This window comes from Anarhichas minor, unplaced genomic scaffold, assembly GCF_050575085.1.
Source record: "Anarhichas minor isolate MPS153535 unplaced genomic scaffold, ASM5057508v1 ptg000068l, whole genome shotgun sequence".
Taxonomy (NCBI): domain Eukaryota; kingdom Metazoa; phylum Chordata; class Actinopteri; order Perciformes; family Anarhichadidae; genus Anarhichas; species Anarhichas minor.
In genome coordinates, this window is record NW_027466514.1 from 816,605 (window position 1) to 831,769 (window position 15,165).

At 42.0% G+C, this 15,165-nt stretch overlaps 1 protein-coding gene and 1 long non-coding RNA gene across 5 annotated transcripts in view; one reads left to right on the forward strand and one right to left on the reverse strand.

Annotated features, from left to right (window-relative positions):
- LOC142934371 (ral guanine nucleotide dissociation stimulator-like) overlaps positions 1-15,165 on the reverse strand; it is a 45,344-nt gene that overhangs the window by 11,672 nt on the left and 18,507 nt on the right. For 3 of the 4 annotated variants that reach the window (XM_076078925.1, XM_076078923.1, XM_076078922.1), the window contains exons 2-5: positions 2,935-3,239; positions 2,155-2,229; positions 1,116-1,366; positions 742-866 (exon numbers count right to left, since the gene is read on the reverse strand). In XM_076078925.1, coding sequence (XP_075935040.1) covers positions 742-866; positions 1,116-1,366; positions 2,155-2,229; positions 2,935-3,239 — 756 coding nt within the window. The remainder of the gene's footprint in view (positions 1-741; positions 867-1,115; positions 1,367-2,154; positions 2,230-2,934; positions 3,240-15,165) is intronic. The other variant, XM_076078924.1, reaches the window with a different exon arrangement.
- LOC142934374 (uncharacterized) lies at positions 4,862-10,974 on the forward strand. Its single transcript, XR_012947721.1, has 2 exons — positions 4,862-7,894; positions 7,999-10,974. It is a non-coding gene; the product is annotated as an uncharacterized LOC142934374 (long non-coding RNA).

A 15,165-nucleotide genomic window follows, 5' to 3' on the forward strand; every position in this document is an offset into this window, starting at 1 on the left:
TAGGGCGCACCGGATTATAAGGCGCATAGAATAGAATAGAATAGCGTCGTAAGCGTGTCTCTTGAAAGGTGCCATTTTGGGGTCTTTATACACACAAGTGGTGTTGGACTAGGAGTAAGCACAGTACCGGTGTTTACCGCGGTGCGGCTTTGTAGTTTACCAGTCGTACTGAAACATTTTGACAGAGCGCCGTGTACAACCAGTATGGATCAACCAATTAACCAATTGATCCATATATAAGGCGCTCCGGATTACAAGGCGCACTGTCGTTTTTTTGAGAAAATTAAAGGCTTTTAAGTGCGCCTTATAGTGCGGAAAATACGGTACCCAATTTAGAAAAATTGGAAAACATAAGAATTTAATGCTTTTTACAGGATTTAGTTACTTTAAACGGTTTATTTGGGAAGAGATATTAAATGAGACATTCAGAATAAAATGTTTATGACTAAATAAACAATTTTAAGTTTAGTTTTGGCTAACTTCTTCTGACGGAAGTGTTCGTCGCACATGATGTGTTCAAGGACCGTTGTAAAGATGAAAATCGAACGATAATGACGGTGTTTACAGCTTCTGGCTGTGATAAAAGGGTTTAGATTGTTTAAAGAAAACATGAAAAGCAAAAACACCAAAGCTTCTCCGATGTGCTGCTTTCTTTGTCTAATGTGTGAACTGAACATCTTTGAGTTTAAGACGGTTAGTCAGACACAAAAAACAACAACTATTTAAGAGAAACCGGCTCACCGCGTCCATGAGCGTGAACTGCTCCGCCACCATGATGGGGTCAAACGACAGGAAGCTGAAAGCAGGAAGCTCGTCCTCAAAGCCGCTCTCTTCCTGCGTAGCGAAAGGGCAGCCGATGTGTTCGCCTGAGGAGATGCAAAAACAAAAAAACATTTCACAACACCGCCTCGACCGGAGCTCGACATGAACTCACATCCTGCACTTTCTCTTCCTCTCTTTGACCGTCATGCGTGTGTTTTGTTTCCTCTCAATCTCTGCAGCCAACGAGCCGTTATCATCAGTACAACCAAACTGTTCTTTATCACGGCGTGCAATGTGAAGCTGTACACAAGGACAAACAAGCAAAAAACAAAAATCCAGCGTTTCTCTCTGACCCCCTTTTCCTGGAGTCCCTGCCCTGCTGGTGTCCCTCTCCTGTCCTGCCTTCATACCGTCGGGATCGGGCTCACACTGCTGCCGGCGGTGGAAGTGGGCCAGCAGGTTGCGGGCGCGGCGCTCCAGGTCCGAGCCGGGGAAGTGGCGGTGGAGGTAGGACATGAGCTGGTGCAGGCAGTCGTAGCTCGGGGGGCTCCAGAAGTCCTCGGAGTACTGGTCCAGCCACGCGCCCAGGATGGACGACACAGTGCTGCGACACACACACACACACACACACACAATGAAAAACACAAGAAAAGATGTCAGGAATCCTCTGAGTAAATATCAGCATTTAAAACCCGGTTTACACTTGATTTTAAAATGCATTTTGAGGCGATCAGATCACAAGTGACCAGCGCTCACGGCTCGTCAGTAGCGGTTGCCTTTGGCGGCCGTTTTGACTAATTAGCGACCAGTTCTTGTCCACTTTTAAGCAAAATAAGGACAGAAAACAGCTAAATGTGCAGCCCGAAATAACTAAATTTGTGTCATTTGTATTTAAATATTGCTGTTGGAGCCAGACAACGTTGCAGGTACGTTGGTGCGTTTACTTGTGCGGTCAAACGGTGGTTTTTATTTAGATACTTGTTCTCCTTTTGTTCCTCCTTTTTCTCATCTACGTTCACACAAGAAGATTTTATTCCTAATAACATATCACACATGTTATGTTGACAGTATTGTCTGAATTATTAAGCTGCTTAACTGTGGGTGTTTTGTTTGGCGACTGTAATAAAGCTTTTATTTCACATACAGAAACGTATGCAACATATATAGCACATATTTAATAAGTTAATAACTCATGTGTGTTTCTAAACATAACATTTCAAAAAACTTAAAGATAACTGTCCTAATGTCAGTAATGAACTGGTGAAGTTATCTGTTAGTTAGCGTCTCTCGTTAAGAGAATAACAGAAGCTTCATTTAAAGGAAGGTTGAATCATTAGAAACTGTGGTTTCTGGAAGCTAACAATGCTAAAGCTAACACGCGGGCACACTCACCTCCTCAGCTCGGTGCAGTCGTCCATGGACACTCTGTGAGCGGCGGCTGCAGGGACGTTGAGGAGCTTAGCGTACCTGAAACAAGAAAACACAAGAAGCACTCAAACGCTGACAGAAAGAATAAAAGAACCTTGTGTTCACACGAGAGATTAATGTTTAATGTTCTGCTTTAATTCATCTTCTAAGAAAAGCTTTCTCTAAATGTTAGATATCATCTGAGAACGTTAACACTTTAACTTTATGTTCTAACTTCGTCTACTGAACCAGATTTATCAGCCAAATACATTTTAAAAATGCCAAAATAAGTTTGAGATCGTCAGTATCTTGTTCACACAAATGGCTCAAATCTACCAGTTTGAATGACAGCTGGAGTCAAGAATCTAGTTTTTTTACTTTATTGACCAAAAGTCCTGTTAAAAAAAGTAAATAAGACGGATATACACACTAAGATTGTAACATTCAAAACACACTAGATACACAAGATTTAACTTTTAAAAGACAGATTTAAATTGTGAATACATTTGTAGAAGATTACAGAATATTGAACTAAATATCAGAAATCTGATTAAAATAAAAAGAGGAGCACGAGTCAGTCAGCTTGCTTTGAATATTGAATTACAGATGACATCAACATCTAATCAGGTTCCTCTGTAGACGTTTACGTCATGTGAAGAAGTCTTTGTCTGTTTCTTCAGCTTGTTTCCTGAACTGCTGAATCCTTTTAATTACTGGCTCATATATACCAAATACAATAGATGCACCAAAACCTGTTCCCTCTACCTGTTGAGCAGCAGGTCCAGCACCTGCCTGGTGGTGGCGAAGGAGCGGTAGGTGCAGAGGAAGATGGTGACGTAGGTGGAGTCCTTGCCCCTGAAGGCCGACACCATGTACTCCACCAGCCTCTCCAGCGTGCCGGCCTTGATGGTGCGCACCTTGCAGGTCTCGTAGAGGCTCAGGGCCGAGTCCGTCTCCACGCCCAGCCACCGCTGTCCTTTGCTGGCCGACTGGTGGAGCTGCACCTTCCTCAGCGTGATGGTGAAGACGGCGTCCTCCTCGGCCTCCTCGCCGATCTCCTGCGTCGAGCTCTGAGAGACGGAAGGAGACAGAAAAGAAGACATTTTACTCAAAAAACAACCTCCGTTATTGAGTTTTCACGTTCGAACAGACTCTTCAAACATCTGCTTTGAGCGGATTAGAGGGGAGCAGAAGATGCCACCGTTACCATGAGGACGTCGACTTCAAAATGCCGTATTCTGGGACCAGAAGCCTTTAATTATGACCGTGAGTGTGGCCCGGCTCTCCTCCGTGAGTCATTCTGTGTGAATCATGTGCGTGGACGAACAAACAATGACTTGTTACTAAACAGAGCTTACTGGATAAACGGGCCGCACAATGCAAGCTGCAGCCTGCATGTAACCCAACGAGAATGAGCACTCTGTGAGAGGCCGCTCGCATGTCGCCATCGCTGCATTTTGGCTCGTTGTTGTTGTTTTCTCCCCCGAACATGGAACGAACCGCGAGAGGACGCGGCGATGCCGTCAGTGTCGTGATGAAGGTGAACCTGCATCAGCACCGATCAGCGCTACGCAACAGAAACTAATCAAAGGTTACAATAAGCCGAGTGACGTGTGACAGCTTGGGAGTGAAACCAGGTGTTTTTATGACCCGTCACTGCAGTGAGTAGTGGATTAAACACACAATGTGTAACAGCTCTGTTTTCCACTTTAATGATCATGTTTCATCTTTATTTTAGTAAATTTATCTGGAGTTTCTGGCCTCAAACGAGCTGTTTGAAGACGTTACTTTGGGCTTCAGGAAATTGTCATGGACATATTCTACCAACTAGAAATGCAACTTGTTCACAATTTTATAAACCGAACCAAGTTGTATTGCTTTATACGTAGATGTGTGTCTACACTAGTGACTTTATGACATAAAGATACAGATAAAATATTATTTTCAATACTATCATGCCAGATTTTTGTTATCAGTATTTACATGAAGGCTTAAAAAACCTTTGCAGAAAACAGTTAATGAACACTGAAAACAAACATCAGCTGTCTGTGAACACGACACCGAAACCAGTCACGGGTCAAAGTCTCCGATACCGGGACATCGATCGTAGAGGTCCTGGTCTGAACCACGCAGGACTGTTGTTAAAGACAAACGTGTGTAATCTGAGATATATAAAATAACGCTGACTTCATCACTTTACGTTGTCTGTGCTCCTCTCAAAGACACCAGAGAAGAAAACTATAGTTTTACCTCACAGAACACAGGGGCTGCTGGTCCACCACTGCTTCAACTGATCAGTTAGTTTCTGTTGCTGTGTGACTTTGGTGTCACACAGCAACACAAGAGCCTGGTGGCTTTGAAGAGAGCATATTGTATCGTCTGTTTCTCCAAACTCCATGTACTGTAGTAACACACCAACTATGGAGAACCTCTTACAACCACACTTCTAAACCTCACAACTGTCCCTTTGAAACCTGACACTACTAAAAGTCAAATACTCTAAAGAAGCCGGCCCTCACTGATGAATTACAGAGACCTTCCCGTACGTGTGTGGAGCCGTTTCTAACTGGTTTGTGTGACACAAAGAGACGTTTATCACACAGCAGCATGTGCTTCCACTCAGCGGTTTGCAGCACCGATGAGAGATAATCCTGCATGGCAGAGCTGCTGCTGGTGTGAATCATGATACGGAGGAACGCCTTGTAACCTGGGAGGTCCACAGTCATCTGTCACGGATCCTTGCAATGCATCCTGGGAGCATTAGTCATCGTGAGTCCGGCTCCGAGCCTTCAGTGCGACTCCCTGTGCTTCACTGCCTACTACATCTCAGTCAACGAGCTCAAAATGAGGACGGCTGTGAACTTGGAGAAAGAGACAGAATATCTCTGGATGTCTGAATAAGTTGAACTCTTCATCCATCGTGCCTCTCTCACTCTCTGAGCTGGTTTACTTATATAAACATGTTGTTCCTTAAACTCTGATGGTTGTAATGTTGGTTTTAAGTGGTTTACCGTGTGAGTCACATGATCATTGAACCTCAGAAACCTGATGAAGTGAAGTTTGTTTGTTGTGAAGTTGTGAAGTGAAGCATGAACACTGGACACGGCTTACAGCATTGGAGGCAGCACCACGTTCTTTGCTATAAAAGTTGATAATTGGCGCATGAAGCAAAAGGAAATTGAGTTACAGACGTCTCTTTCACAACGTACCTCTATGGGAACATGGATCACATGACCAGGAAGTTGTAGTTCCACCGTTTGACCACGATGTAAAAGTGGCTTCGTGAACGGCGCCCTTCCTTCGGGGCTTAGTCAGAACTACTTTTGTCGGATGATATATTGTCCCAGAAATAATTGCGACAATAAAATTAATGACAAATGATAATATAATAGCACAGACGACCCAACGACAACTTACAGAACCTTAAAACAAACGGGATTATGAGTAGACGACGGATGAAAAGCAACAACAAGTGTTCTGTAAACACAAGGAAGAAGAGTCTTGTGAATCAAAGGCATGGACACCAAGACATCAAACCTCCCACGGAACCTGAACGACACGGTCCCACTCGGATCAGAACCAATGAAGAGCGGAGCGCTCACACACAACCTGAACTTCAGTAACCCCCGTACAGAGGAGGCGGGAGTGTGTGTGTGAGTGAGTGAGTGAGTGTGAGTGAGTGAGTGAGTGAGTTAGTGTGTGTGTGAGAGAGGGAGAGGGAGAGTGAGAGTGAGAGAGAGTGAGTGAGTGACAGAGAGAGAGAGAGAGAGAGAGAGACAGAAAGAGAGAGAGAGAGAGTGTGAGAGAGTGAGTGAGTGTGAGAGAGTGAGTGAGTGACAGAGAGAGAGAGAGAGAGAGAGACAGAAAGAGAGAGAGAGAGAGAGTGTGAGAGAGTGAGTGAGTGTGAGAGAGTGAGTGAGTGACAGAAAGAGAGAGAGAGAGAGAGAGAGAGAGAGAGAGGGAGAGAAAGAGAGAGAGACAGAAAGAGAGAGAGACAGAAAGAGAGAGAGACAGAAAGAGAGAGAGAGACAGAAAGAGAGAGAGAGAGAGAGAGACAGAGAGAGAGAGAGACAGAGAGAGAGAGAGAGAGAGAGAGAGAGAGAGAGACAGAGAGAGAGAGAGACAGAAAGAGAGAGAGAGAGAGGAGGCCTATTGTAAATGGCGGTGCTGCAGCTGAGTGGTTATCAGCCGGAGCACACAGAGGCCGAGCTGCTATCAACATCACGGCCTGGACACAAAATAAAAAAACAAAACGCAGTGCTCAAGGGCAGCGCCTCGCTCACCGTCAACGCTCCTATTCATCCTCAACGACCGATCGATACTTTAGACAGAAGGAGTTCAGTGCTGCTTTCAAGAGTTTAAGAAAAAAGAACGAACGAGAGCAGAAAGTACAGACGTCTGTTCTCTTGATTGGCATTAAATCTCTGAAGTTAATGAGGTTCAACGGATCATAAAAGTCACGGTTCGGATCAGAACACAAGAAAAAAGGAACAAATATAACTTCCGATCACGCTGTTTCACCACCGACACCAACAGCCGATCATTGATGATCAATATTAACAGATAGATTATAGCAGCTGGTCTACGAGGATCCGCCCTGAAGTCAGTTTAAACTCTCTACATGTAATCATTTGACTTTGTTATAACAATACGAATTAGGAAATAAAAGATCTTGTCATTATTATTTGTAATGAAGTATAATAATGAGCTTATAGCTCGTGTTAGGAAATGAAACAGCTCATAATTCATCTCTAATATCTATTTTATATTCAAGTGAAAACATCTTCAAACTTGTGAACACATCATGATAACGTTATAATGTAGCTTCAGCCAGTACTCATGTTCACTGAGCAGAGCCTGAAGGCACCATAACGTAACCGTTAAACGTTATTTAACCGTTAGGAATAACGTAGGAGCTAAATAATGTGGTACCCGGTGCCGTTACATTCCTAACAGTAAATTAGAGGGATTTCCCTCTTTTCTTAAATATAACTTGGTCTCACATTCCTTCGGCCTGACTCGGTGCTTCAACCATCAACCCTCCTGGTTACAAACACACAGGAAGTGGCTTCTAAAGATAGGCCGCCTTCTGAGCACCAGTGGAGCGAGAAACGAGAGATTTTAGAGAAAATTACAGACGAAAGATGCTTCAAACAAAAACGCAGATAAACGTCGTTAATTTGCTCGTAGGGGAACGATGCGTCATTGTAAATCACAGACTCCACCTCCATGTAACTCAGAACGTTATGAGCTCTTGTCCTTCCTTAAAAAGATAAAGATTGGACGAGGAGAATCCTGAGTTAAACTCAACAACTCATGATCTCTACTTAAACTGTGAGACTATTCTATCGCTCTTTTCCCCTCTTCTTTCTTCTTTTGTGCCTTTATTCATCTACTTCTTTGTGCCAGTCTTTCTCATTTTGTCCCTCGTGGTGAATTAGTCAAACCTGAATGAGTTAAACCTCCTGTTCTGACAGTTGAAGTCAACGGGGAAGGGTTCCTGAATTGCTCCAGAAGACGTTCCTACTGTAGCTTTAAAAGAGTTGAGCTGTTCTGGTCAAAGCTCCCATTAGCTGATCTATAAAGCCGATGTTTGTCACAGTATTTGTGCCGTGAAATCACAAATGTTCATGTCTTCCAGCGGAGAACATGCAGTGACTCGATGCACTAAAAAACAGAAAAGCAGCGACAGCTTCTATTCGTAGAAACCTATTTGCCCTTCATGGTAATGAACGACGCGACTAAACAAACCATTTTAAAGCCATTATGACGCAGGGAAGGTTTTATATTCTCTGGTCTAAATCTGGTCTCCATGTTTGTTTTATACAGATGGATCAGATTTTAACATCAGGACCAATTAAACCACCGACAACTTGGTAATTAACCACCGAAAAGAAACACGGCTATCGTCTAAAAACACCCAGAATATATACATAGAAACATGCTGCCAGAAGTAGCTGCTGATGCTAATTAGCACAAATCATTCTTCTGGTGGACAGCAGAAGAGTCACTTTATTATCTATTTTCTTTATTTAAAAAACATGCATTAGATGCTTTGATTGCACCAAAATGTCAGGAACATAAATACGTGGAGAGATATTTGTGTTAAATGCAACTCTGACGTGAATATTCTGTGAAGGGTTTCTACAAAACTGGAGGAGGGTCCACAGAAATGTCTGGCATCCAGAGCCGGGCCTCCTCCTCCACACTGATCACATCTACGCTCACCTACACCGTCCTCACCGTCCACACCGTGAAGCACCATGAATGTACATGTGGGCCGGAGGAATGTGAGCAGAACAGAGAGAGTGGGAGAGAAAAAGAGGGAGAAAGGGAAGTTCCAGAGAGAGGAAAATCACATCGTACATGTCGACTGTCTCAAACTCATTTTCTTTGAGAACGCCATCGCTCTGGGGGTGTTTTGAGTCCTCTGCCAAAGTTTACGACGCTTGACCCTGAAAACACACACCTGCCTCGATAGCGGTGGTCCCATGTGACCCTTTAGAAAGCCCCTCGGAGGCGAGCCGCTTATTAATGTAGACCAGCAGGGAAAGTCCCAGAGGAAAGAGAAAACCTGCCCCCCCCCCAAAAAAAACAGTCAACACCTAAACAAAGCCAACAACAGAGAGCGTCCATTACAACCCCGTAGCACAAGCCAGTGACTTCCCCTCGCTAACAATGACTGCTGACAGCCAGTGAGATCATTTGGATGTGGGTCAAGAGGCAGAGGAGGAAGAGGAGGAGGAGGAGGAGGAGGAAGACGAGGAAGAAGAAGAGGAGTAACCGAACGTTCAGAAAACCCTTCAGTGGTCTAAGTATTGAGAGAGTATTGAGAGAGCAGAAACCCTGTTTGTTCACTGACATCTTCACTGTACCAGAGCCAGTTAAACGGCTACAATGACTCATCCTCCTCCTTCTTCTTCAAAATAAAAGACAACCTGACAACATGCTCTCTTTTAGAGGATACGAAACATCTTCTTCAGCTATTTATAGTGTAACAAGCTGTGGATTCGACAAAAACACATTATTGCAGCTGAAATTAAGTCTGCAGCCATGCTAGCCGCTCTTTGAGACAGTGTGAGCAATAACAACGCTAACACGCTAATGTCTAGCATGTGTCATGTTTACCATATCTACCATCTCTATTTAGCATTTTAGCATGCTATTATTTGCTAATAGGCAGTAGGCGATCTGTCGATTATATCATCAGTTAATGGTTCCAAGGTGGCATCTGCACATTGCTTGTTTTGTACAACCAACAGTCAAAACGAATATATACATTTAAATCACAAAAAATGAGCAAAAACTGGGGATATTAAAATATGAGTTGATAAATTTTCTGCAGAGCGACTTATCAATTAATTGATTAAAGGTTCAAGTCTACTTAATGCTAACATGCTAACGTTTAACAGGTAGAATGTCCAACATGTGCACCATCTCGGTTTAGGGCATTAGCGTGCTAACGTTTGCTAATTAGCACTAAACACAAAGTACATCTGAGGGGGAGATATTTGGTAAAACTAATTAAGCAGCTGACCTCATGATGGTGCTAAAAGACATATTAGGAGCTCAACAGCAGGTGAACCCAGGTGATTGGGTTGAACCAAATGTCATTTAAAATCCACCCAATAGCTGTAAAGACAACACTGCATCCTCACGTCAGGGGATCGTCAAAGTCAGTGGGGTTCATCCTCTGGGGACCATGAACGTCTGGACCAAATATCATGGCAATCCACCCGATAGCTAAAAATGTAATGAAACAGAAGTCACTGAGATCTAGCTGCTAATGAACATGCATTAAGAACACAGAGTCCATTCTTCTTCTACTCCAGCTGAACTCTCCCTCTGGCATCTGATCTAAAAATACATCATTTCTACCTCTGAACACAAAGGGGATATTTATGTCTTCTGTTTGTGTTCCTCTTAAGACTTGACCTTAACATGAACACATTTATTATCCGTGACATGAAGTTGACGGTTCAGCTTCGGGGGCCAAAGAACGATTCGATTAGATCGTGTTACAAGAAGACCTAAAGTCACATTTCCTGCCATCACATAATTCATTTTATGCATCTGTAACATCAGATGTATTCTAAATCCTCCGTGAGTCTATTTTTAATTCAAAGTGAAGGAGAGAGCAGCTTTGTTTTCTAGTTATTTGTGCTGTTTTTGCTGATTGGTGTCGCCCACACAGCGTTCTTCCAGCTCCTCCCAAACATACAGCTGAACGTTGATTTAACTCGCGGTTAAGAACACTCCCGTCCACGTGTTGCCTACAACTTGGTGACAGATCTGTTGTGACAACACTCCTGCGGCTAAACTGGCTCTGTCGGCCGTTATCAATCACCAACATGCATGTGGAGAGTTTCATGAGCAGAAAAATCCTCTTGTCTGCTGGGGATTGTGTTCTTTACTCAACTATTAACGTTGTTGTTCGGCTTTAGTCGACTCTGTTCACACACAACAATGATCAAGTAAGAGCGCTAATTCTAGCTCTTCCAATGTGAGTATTTACTGGTTTTACATCCTTTTAAATCCTCCGTTTCTCAGACTAAACAATATAAACTCAGAGTCCAGTTCCTTGTTTTGCTCAGGAGCTTTTGATCGTACCTGTGTTCATGTTGGGAATCATGAAAACTTGGTCGAAAGCTCCGGAAACAGAACTTCTTTAACCTTTTAAGAGGCAAGCCACCAGAGCCAGAGAGGTAAAGACTCTACTCAGAGGAAGCAGATTATCCTGCTGAATCAAATCAAATCCTTCCAGAAGCTTCTCTCCCATCTCACTCAATAAAGAGAATAAAACGATGCAGTCTTCTTTTCCTTTAATTAAAAAGGTAAGCACAGGCGGAGTTCTAGAACGTTGTGATGTACTTGAGTATTGTTATTCTATTTTGCACTTCATTTACACTTAATAGCTATCACTCTATTGTTCATATATGTTTACATTTGTATTCTATTGTTTTTTTTTCTTATTCTTTTTCTTGTGGGATTAATAAAGTTCTATCTTACCTTTAGATATAAAACAAGGTACATGTCTGTTTATAACAACATCTAATCTAATCAGCAGACAAGAAGAAAAGAAGGGTATTTCCAATAAAACGTTGAAATATTCCTCTAATAATGTTCAACTTATAGACCCTGAAATATTCAGATCTGAGGTTCTTCAGGCTGCTGTTCTCATATTTTAATTCCAGATGGTAAATTTAAAAAGGCGACTTTATGATAACAAACCCTCTGATTCCCTACAAATGATCGAGGGAAACGTGATTTGATTTGCGCTGCTCCTCCTCTATAAATACACTTCAGTCAACATGTGTTAAAGTTGCTTCATGTAGGACCGGTCCAGGTTGATTAAACTGCAGCAGACTCAGTGCAGAATCAGACGGTTCTAAGTGTTTCTCCAGGTCCTTCACATTCCAGCCGCTGTCTGTTTCTGTCGTTGTGTCTGAGATCCGGCTCTCGAATACTCGACTCTCCTCAAAAGGAGACGAGGAAACAGAAGCTCGTCTGTCCGGCTCCCGTTTCTCACCGAGACGCTCGGCCAAACGCTTCAATCAGTGTCACAGTTCACCGTTACTACCGCAGCTCAGACTGTCCTGATACGACGTCTGCTAGTTTTATAATCAGGAAGAAGTGAAGTCACAGTTTCTCACTGTGGATCTGGGTCACATGGTTAAACCTGCATCAAACGTAACAGGACTTTACACTCTACTGTACCATTCTGAGGTACTTTACACTCTACTGTACCATTCTGAGGTACTTTACACTATACTGTACCATTCTGAGGTACTTTACACTATACTGTACCATTCTGAGGTACTTTACACTATACTGTACCATTCTGAGGTACTTTACACTCTACTGTACCATTCTGAGGTACTTTACAATCTACTGTACCATTCTGAGGTACTTTATACTGTACCATTCTGAGGTACTTCATGTGAGCATGAAATAAAATATATCGTATTCTTATAGCTTAAGCTACCCAGCTCTAAATAAAGTAATTAAAGTTACTGTGAGGAGCTTTTAACTGGTTTTGAACCAGTCTCAGTGTAGTCCTGATCCTCTACAGACCTCCATCAGTAAAGAGACCATTAGAGAGAAGATGGTCTGTTTCTATAGAGTTATTCTTGATGCTCGTCATCGGAGCCACCGGGTCGGATTCTGGTGAAACCAGATGAACTCATGCAGGTTCACCAGAACCTCCTTCAGCTCAGACTCCAGCAGAGACCGGTCCACCGTGGACAGACCCAGATCCTCCAGCAGAGACCGGTCCATTGAAAGCTTTGCTGAGTCACTGTTAGCATTGAGAGTCAGACCATGATACAGCAGAAATAAAGCTGCTTTTAGAGCCGTTACAGTAGCTCTGTGGCTCTGATTTCACTGTAAGTTCATAACTGCGCTGAGCATTGATTACGTCCTAAAATAGATGTGGAGACTTCCATAGAGGCGGCTGTTGTTCGGATCCAACGGTCCTGAACTGGTCTGGGAGTCCAGTTTAAAGGACTTTCTGTTGAAGACCCCTCGAGCAGCCTCAATGAGCAGCAGGCTACTCTTTGTTGAGCCGTGTTTTATGTCGGTTTGGCCTCTAATCCTGCTGCTTCGCTACTGATAGAACTCCACTCTCTATTATGACTATTTCTAGCTTTGAATGCACGGTTTCATTACCGTTATAATGCAGCTTTTTACACGTGTGTCAGTGTGATGAATACGATCACAGTGGGGCTGCACGGTTACATAAGAAGGTTGAAACAAGATGATGTTCAAACAGATGAGTTACACAGTGTTTGCTCTTTCCTATTAAACCAAATATGTCAGTTTAAGACTTAAAACCAGACATTACTGATTAATCTCAGACCTTTCGTCACGTTAAAGTATGAAAGAACAACGAGCATCAACGTCATTCTTCTGTCTGCCGCAGCAACTTCATCTTTAAACCAAAAACCTCCCATTTCAAAACCATTGGATCCTCTCAGCTGTATATATATATATATATATATATATATATATATATATATATAGCTGTATATATATATATATATATATATATATATATACATATATATATATATATATATATATACATATATATATATATATATATATATATATATATATATATATACAGCTATATATATATATATATATATATACAGCTATATATATATATATATATATACAGCTATATATATATATATATATATACAGCTATATATATATATATATATATATATATATATATATATAGCTGTATATATATATATATATATATATATATATATATATATATATATATATATATATATATATAGCTGTATATATACACGACACAGGTCGTACACAGACTGGTGATGCTGGTTTACACGGAGCCAGAGGGATCAACACATGACTGAGTCCACATCCCACCACATTTTAATACAGTAAAGTTAACCGTGACGTTGAGTAACGTCCGTGTCGGACTCTCTGAGACTCTCTGAGACTCTCTGAGACTCTCTGGGACTCCCTGGGACTCTCTGAGACTCTCTGAGACTCTCTGAGACTCCCTGGGACTCTCTGAGACTCTATGGGACTCTCTGGGACTCTCTGAGACTCTCTGAGACTCTCTGGGACTCTCTGAGACTCCCTGGGACTCTCTGGGACTCTCTGGGACTCTCTGGGACTCTCTGGGACTCGGCCCCTGCAGGACTGGGTGTGGGGGGATTAAGCATTAGGTAATTGTGTTGGAGGAGAGGATTAGATTAGAGCTGGAGCTACCTCTCTAAAGGGAAGCTCACTTGTGATGTATCAGTCCAGATCGATGACGGAACCGAGCGGAGCGTAAAGTGAACAGACGGAGGGAGACCAGATCCACGTGGTCCTGGTCCGATCCGAGACCGATTAAATATGATTCCTCATCCTCCCTCCTCCTGATCTGATAGAATGTTCTGGAGAACAATTCCACTTAATCCATCAGAATGAGGACAGATAACAGAGCGACGGTATCTTGGGGTCATGGGGTTTGAAGAGGAGAATTAAAGACGTTATGAAATGAAATGAGCTCAGAGTGGACTGAAGTCGGTCAGCTGGTCCCCCCTAAAACACCTCAACTATCGGACGGACCATCATGGATCAGATCTGAAGATCTGATCCATGTTTTTATATTTGTTATTATTTGTTTGACGTCCCGTCTTTGTTCTCGGACGCTCTTGCAAATAAAATGTTGACTCTCTAACGAGGCCTTTTCCTGGATAAATAAATCTAAAATTAATTAATTAATTAATTAATTAATACTTTGAGGCACATTTCCAGCTTCTCTAATTTGATTATTCGATTATTAAGTTCTCTGTTTCATATCATTGTAAATCAAATCTCTTTAGGTTTTGGACTGAAATTCCCTTTTTTTTGTATTTATTGACTTTTTATTGGCGAAACAACAACAAAACAATCAGCTGATTACTCGACAATAGAAACCCTGTAAACTCTTATTATTATTATTATTATTAATCTCTAATAGACCCGTCATTGAATCCTTACTACAGTAAACCTGACACAGACACACTGGTGTTCTGACTGTCAGTAGTCGACAGTATGAGCAGTATTAATACTCATGACTCACTGACGGCTGCAGAGCAAGGTTTCGGTCGGTATTGTACTGAATGTGTGAGCAGCAGAGAAGAAGCCGTCCTCCTGTTACAGCACTCTGTGTACGCAGTAATATAAAGTACACCATCAGAGTGAAAACAAAACTAAAACACAACATATCCCTTTTGTTTTCCAGCTACCCAGCATTTGATTTAAATATCATCTATATTATTATAATAAGGCTTTAAAATCATATCTCATACATGAGAACTTATTCACTGCATGTTTTGGATTCCTATAAATTGTTTAAATATGTATTAAACTGGTTAATCAAATCTGCTTTTAACATTAGTTTCTGTGTACTAATACCTCTAAATAAATGTATGTAACTTGGTGGAAACTGGCCTCAAATTAAACTCCTTTTATTTGTGACTT